General features: G+C 54.9%; 1 protein-coding gene across 2 annotated transcripts in view; it reads right to left on the bottom strand.

Annotated features, from left to right (window-relative positions):
- Window positions 1–2758: 2758 nt before the first annotated feature.
- The window catches only part of CEP164 (centrosomal protein 164), a 67957-nt gene continuing 63944 nt past the window's right edge, over window positions 2759–6771 (bottom strand). For both annotated transcript variants that reach the window (XM_030332231.1, XM_030332232.1), the window contains 4 exons: window positions 6089–6430; window positions 5166–5232; window positions 4218–4340; window positions 2759–4058 (listed from right to left, as the gene is read on the bottom strand). In XM_030332231.1, the coding sequence (XP_030188091.1) occupies window positions 3962–4058; window positions 4218–4340; window positions 5166–5232; window positions 6089–6430 (629 nt within the window). In that variant the 3' untranslated portion in view covers window positions 2759–3961. The remainder of the gene's footprint in view (window positions 4059–4217; window positions 4341–5165; window positions 5233–6088; window positions 6431–6771) is intronic.

Genomic DNA, 6771 nt, shown 5'->3' with positions numbered 1-6771 from the left:
CGGTAGGGGCTCCCACAAAGCGACCCACGATGCTGGCGGTAGCGCTGGATGTCTACTCTGAACTCTTGTCCCTCAGGAGGAACCGCAGGCTTAAGGGGACCTCTCTGTGGGGCTCTACTGGCCCGGGGAAAGGCAAGGCCAAGTGAGCACAGAGCCGCTTCTCTCACACTTCCAATGCAATCTGCCTCTGTCTCTGTGCCGCAGGGGGGCGCTTCAGCCTCGGCCCTGTGTTCTCAGATTCTCTCAGTGGTGTCTCGTTCATGAATAGTTGTTAGTGGTTCTTATGAAGGGGAATGAATTCAGGAATGACCTATGTTACCATCTGGGTGACGTTACTGCTCTTACTATGTGATAAGCACTGTGTTGAGGACTTTCTAGGGATTAACTTCCTTAATCCTCTCAACCACTTTATGGGATAGGTACTACTATTCATCCCATTCTACAGACGTGACAATTGAGGCACAGAGAAGACAACATGGGAACCCTTATCTGACTCACGTCCCGTCTGCTTTTGATCGTGACAGTGGAACTCCTCACACTGTCCCTCTGCTTCCTACCTCCCAAGAGCAGGCATCCCTCTCCTCCATCACGGCAAACAGTGTTCTACTGCCCTTTGTTGGGCCCTCTGTGTAACATTTCTGCTAGAGATGGCAAATTCAGTGGAGGAGGTAGGAGATGCAAGGGGAAAGGAGGAACAAAGGGACTTTCCGATTCTTCGGACGCTGGTGATAGCAGGACTCCATTTGTTAATCACCACTTCCCCAGGACCTCCCCGCCAAAAAAAGCTGGTGGTGGGACTGGAAACCCACATCAGTCCCCTTCCCCACCAGAGCCTACCTTGGGCCACTGGGGGCTTTCCAGCCTCGCTCTGGATGAGAGCAGCTCCCCCACCCGAGGAGGTCACCCTGCTTCTTCCCTAAAATGTGGGTTTAGGGGCGCCTGGGTGGCACAGTCGGTTGAGCGTCCGACTTCAGCCAGGTCACGATCTCGCGGTCCGTGAGTTCGAGCCCCGCGTCGGGCTCTGGGCTGATGGCTCGGAGCCTGGAGCCTGTTTCCGATTCTGTGTCTCCCTCTCTCTCTGCCCCTCCCCCGTTCATGCTCTGTCTCTGTCCCAAAAATAAATAAACGTTGAAAAAAAAAATTTAAAAAAAAAAAATAAATAAAAAATAAAATGTGGGTTTAGGCTTTGAGCTTTTAACCAGGGGAGACATAGGCCTAGAAAGGACTTTTTCAGGTCACATGGCTTGCAGGTGTCAGAGCCCAGGGTGAACCCAGGGGTCCTGAGGCCAGGGTTCTTTCTCCACTCCAGGGGCTGCCATTCTGTGTGAAGTCTCCTCACAGCAGGAGGGCTACCCTTCCCAACGCTGCTCCCTTAAGAAAACAGTCAGTGAACATCTCACAAAAGAGCTTTAGGAGAGTGTCTGATCCCAGGTTAGGAATGACCTTTACCCCACCAGTTAAAGGAAGAAAACCAAAACACTGTCCCTTCTTTTCTTGTATTTGCATACAATGTCCAGAAGGAACTTCCAAGGACAAGACTGGCCCAAGGGTGGACTGACATTCACCTCTTTTGAATACTGAGCCACGTGAACTTAGAGCCTATTCAAAATACAGATCCCTTTAAAAACACTCTTTCCTGAAGCCCCAGGCTGGGAGTCAGGACTCAGGTTCTGGTCCCGCCTCTCCCACACACTGACTGTAACTTTGGGTAACTCACACATAGTCATCTACAAGGTTCCATTTAGTTATAAAGGTCTATCGTTTGAGACTCCTCAGCTAGATTCTCTAAGGGGAGAGATGGGACAGTTTTGGAGTCTTCTCAAAAAGTGCTTTTGTAATCCTTGGCCCGGGGGCATTTGCCCCACCCAGCTAGACCCCACTCCCTCCCTGGGACTCAGGTCTTCAGACCAAGCGGACCAGGACTGTTGTTGTGAGTCAGGAGGACAGAAGGTGCTGATTTAAGGGAGCAGATTGAACACACCTCAGCTTTTAGAGACGTGTCTATCTAGGTTCAAATCCTGACCTTGAGCAGTAGTCATTTAAACTCTGAGCCCAAAGTTCCTCATCTATAAAATAATATCAACTTCGTGGGTTAAGAGGGTTGAATGAGATAATATTTGAAAAGCACCTGCACATAGAAGGTAGTTGACAAATGTTACCATCTTTTCTCGGTCCCTTCATCAGAGCAGCAAGAACACTGGGACACAGAGGAGGCTGTTTTGTCTTTCGGTTGGTTTTCTTATGCAAATCCATGAAACACAGACTTCTCAATTGGTTCTCCTAGCAATTTTGTTGCTACACACCCAAAACTATGTAGGCTGCTCACACCACTGGAGCAGAAAACAAAACCCACCCGACTTTGCCAGCTTAGGACTTCAGGGGGCTTAGTTTTCATTTGTCTGCATGGAGAAAACAATGCCAAGTGGCCTCTGGGAAATGGCACAATGAGTCTCCAGCTGGGAGGGGGCAGAGTAGGGAGAGGGGGAAGGGAGAGATGGAGAACGTCAGCACTTCCTGAGGCTTCCCAATGCAGCAGGACTGGGAGCTCGGGTGTGAGGGCTCTCCGCCATTTCATGGAGGACCTTGGGCTCCTCCAGGTCTCTGAGCCTTCGGTTCAACCATTACACCTACATTACAGGTTTGCCGTGATTAGATTAGATACCTCGGAAGTGGTCTGTGAATGTTAATTTTTCCTTCCTTCATTCTTTAAGAGCAAGGAGGCAAAGGCCTTCAAAGAGGAGACATTCACACAACTGCCTTGTAGCAAATGGGCCTGCAGAGATTTAATTGATGTAGAAAATACAGGCTTGTCACCAGAGTTGGTTATAACACGTGAGCTAGCCCCGAAGCACACAGAATGAGCTACACGACAAAACAGACTTTTTCCCCCCATGGCAGACTGATGCCTACAAAGCACGTGGGAGGAGTAAACAGTTTCTTAGTCCCTGACAAATGCACAGAGGGCTGGCAGAAATTTGGTGTCTATATAGGAGAGAGGCACGGGCTACCCCATAGCTTTCGAGACAAACGGGGGCATTTTATTTAACAGTGGGACAGATGTCAGAGTACATCCCCTCTGTTGGGAAGCGGGGTCTGCAGAATCCTCACTGCCAATGCCAGGTGCAGCCTCCCAGCTCCGAGGAAGGGTGGCGGGGGTGGAAACAAGAAGAGAAAACCAAGATGAGGACCAGAAGCCATCCCAGACTTTTTGTATGGCTTGGTGGCTTCTTGAAAGTTGTGTGCTTGCGACCCTGAGACTCTAGCAGGGAGGGCTCTGGGGAGGAGCCGGAGGGAAGGGAGCCCTCCTGAGGACAGTCGAGTCCCAGGAGAGAGAGGATGAGCAGCAGAGCTTCCAGGGGCTGGGGGTGGAGGAGGGACAGCTTCCAGCAACCTCTGGCAGGGCTCTGGGCCCGATCCTGAGATAGTCAAAAGGAGAGACCAAGTGCTCAAGAAAGGAGACATTTAAAAAAAGAGAGAGGTCTGATGTCTAGGATGCTGAGGTATTAGAGCCTGGTCCGAAAGGTACAGACATGCGGGGGGTGGGGAAGCTTTGTTCTGGTAAATTAAGGACCACACACATAGAACTACGGGAGTCCCAGCACTGAGTGCCCTGCGGGTCCAAGGGATCAACTCCGCTCCCAAGGGAGGCCCTTGGCCTTGGAAGGCAACTCCTTTAATCCCTCCTCCTCCCCTGGAGGGGCCCTTGGGGCCGATGACCCCCCACCAGTGTTCCTCGTCCACACAGGAGCTCACAGAAGTCCACACTTTGCAGCCTGAGACATGGTCTCAGGGGGGCAGCTCACGGTTTCCGGCCCCACCATCCTTTCCATCCAGCCCCGGCCCCCGTGGCTCCTCTGAGTGGGGAAGTTGGCCAACGGGGGAGGACGATGCTTTCTCAGAAGGAAGAAAGCACAGGCAGCTCCTCAGGCACTTGGTCTGGGTGCAGGAGAGGCTCAGGGCCTCAGTAGTGATACACCTTCAGCCTGTTGTTCTCATCCAGGCCCAGCTGCAGGAAGTCAGAAGAGGCTGCCAGCCTGGGCCCTGCAGAGAAGAGACGTCTGGCGGCGAGGTGAAGGAAAACTCCGCGGTCAGTTAAGTGCGTCCAGCGAAGGGCCAGAGGCCAAACGGGGCCGTCCTTGGACCCTCGGGGCCCAGCTCAGCCATCCTAGCAGCTACAGCAGGAACGGAGCAAGGCTCAGGGACCAGTCAAAGGATACGACTTGGGGTCATTCTTGTATCGCTGTAGCCACTTTCGGTTAGCCTCGATCAGGCCCTGGACGTCGGTGCTGCCCACCTCGGAGACCTGGGGATGGGCCCGCTGCAGGAGCCGCAGCTGCTCGCTGGGAAGGAGGAGCACAGCGTGGGGAGGGGAGGAAGGGGCTGTGTGGAACAGCCCACAGGCCAGCACTTCTCCCTCCTCCCCTCTACACGCCAGCCTCTGCCTGCTTTAGCAGCTCAAAGCTTCCTCTGCTGGGGAGAATGCCGCTCGGGGAGGGCGAGCATCAGGGCCCCAGAGAGGCGGTGGTGAGCCCCTCCTCTGGTGAACACTCCCGACGTCAGCCTGGTCCCGGGCACTCTCAGCAGCCAAAGCTTTCCCCTCTCTTGACTCAAATACCCACCCAGCCTCAGCTCCCAAGCGGGCCAAAGGGTAAATGACAGTGCTTAGGGTTGGGGGCCTGTGGGGTGGGGACGCAGAGGACAACTTGGCAAGGCAGAAGATGAATGGGAAGTTAACAACAGGTTTAAATAATTGCCCATCTGTCCTTCCCACTGGGTGCCCCTCTCGTGCCAGATGTTGCTCAGCAGGGCTGAGGGAAGAAAGGAGCCCATGAAGCAGACAACGAGCTTGATGGCAAAGACAAAAGCCACACTCAAGGGCAGGAGGGGCCGGGGGAAGGAGCAGGGTCCCCCAGGGGCTGATTTCTCCCTGCAGAGATGCTACCAGGCAGCTTCTTCACAGAGCCAAGCCAGGTGAGGACAGCTGCCACGGGACCCCAGTGTTTTGGCCTTTTCTCTCAGCGTGGAGAGGCACCTCAGACCCGGGCAACTGCGTGACTTGGAGGCCTGTCCAAGCTCCCTCTCCATGACCAGAGTTCTCCCCTGGCGGGAGGCACAGCAAAGCAGCAGGGCTGTGTGGTTCACCCTGAGCCCAGAGGGACGCTTACCTGGCCGACACATAACCCAGCCTGTTCTCCAGGGGGGCAGGGCCGGTGCTGAGGAACGGTACTCCAGCTGGAAAAGTGGGGGCAAATCGTTCAGAAACGGGCACTGGAAAGCAGCCCCAGCAGGCTGCCTCCCGGCTCATCGGCACCTCCTGCCTCGCACAAACACACAAAAACAGGGCCAGTTTCAGTGGTTGCAGGGGAGAGACAGATGATAGGAATTGTCCTATTATTTCTAAAACTTAATCTGCTTTTCACATTCTTCAGCAGGACTGAGAGACCAGGTGAGCACTGCCCACCCCCCACCCCCCCGGCCCAGAAGCACTGGGAAGCTGGATGGCCAAGCGGTAAGGAGCAGAATCTTGAAGTCGGAGAAACATAGGGTCAAGACCCAGTGTGTTACTTACTCCCCGGGTACCCTGAAGCATCTCCCTTAACCTGAGTTAGTTTTCTCATCTGTAAAGTGGGATAAATTAATACTACCTCAGAGAGTTATTAGACTCCAAGATGGCATCTATTATAGTGATGAGGAGGAGGAGCTCTGAGGTTCTGCTGAGCTCTGGATCCCATCAGAAAGGCTCCAGTCAGAGGCGCCTGGGTGGCTCAGTCAGTTAAGCGTCTGACTTCAGCTCCGGTCATGATCTCTCAGTTCATGAGCTCGAGCCTTGCATCAGGCTCTGTGCTGACAGCTCAAAGACTGGAGCCTGCTTCGGATTCTGTGTCTTCCGCTTTCTCTCTGCCCCTCCCCCACTCACCTCTGTGTCTCTCAAAAATCAACATTAAAAAAAATTTTTTTAAAGGCTCCAGTAAATCATCATGACCCACAGAGCCTGTGGCCGCAAGGTGACCCACGGCCGTAATCAACAGACCATGCCAAGGCTGGGGGTGGCAAGGGGCAGGCAGAGGAGGAAGGGAGGGAGGCTTACCTGGAAAATATTTGCGCCACTTCTCCACCAGGAAGTCATCCACTGTTTGAGCCGCGGAGGAGGAGAGCCTGGGGCCCAGCCCCGGGTCCCAGGCCCACTGGGTGGATGAGGGTGTAGCCAGCGGCGAGGGTGAGAGCCGGGAGGGGCAGGCAGGAATGGAGGTGCTCCCAGCGGCCCGGGGCGGGACGTGCGCTGGCGTGGAAGTGAAGAGAGGCAGTGGCGGCTGCGGGTTGAGGCTGCCCAGCATGCTGAGGACACCATTCAGCTGGCTGCTGATGCGCTGCAGCGAGCTGCTCAAGTAGTAGATCTTGTTGGGGAAGGTGGCACTTGTGGTCAGGTTGACTGAAAGGCAGGGACTCGACCTCAGGGCCCAGAACGGCCCCTCCTCACCCCGTGCGCCCCGTCTGCCAGACCACAGCCCCTCGGCTCATGGGGAACAAGGGGGACGGCAGGGCTTCCGTGGTCCAGAAGGTGCAGAGCGGAAGCTGGCCAGGGGAAAAAGCCTTCCAGGGTGTGGGCAAGGAAGGAACAGGAGACGGTCCTCTGCCCCTTTGCAGACCAGAGCAGCAGAGAGAACCCCTCCCAGAAGGTGGCGCTGGAAGGTCTCTGCACAGTCAGGGGGCCCCTGATTCTTTCTGCCCTGGGTGCTGGCAAACCCCGACGGGGTCCCTCCTTCTGACCAA

The sequence above is a fragment of the Lynx canadensis genome, chromosome D1, assembly GCF_007474595.2.
Source record: "Lynx canadensis isolate LIC74 chromosome D1, mLynCan4.pri.v2, whole genome shotgun sequence".
NCBI classification, from domain to species: Eukaryota; Metazoa; Chordata; class Mammalia; order Carnivora; family Felidae; genus Lynx; species Lynx canadensis.
The sequence above is the reverse complement of the archived record's forward strand: the minus strand, read 5'-3'. Positions and strand labels throughout refer to the sequence as shown.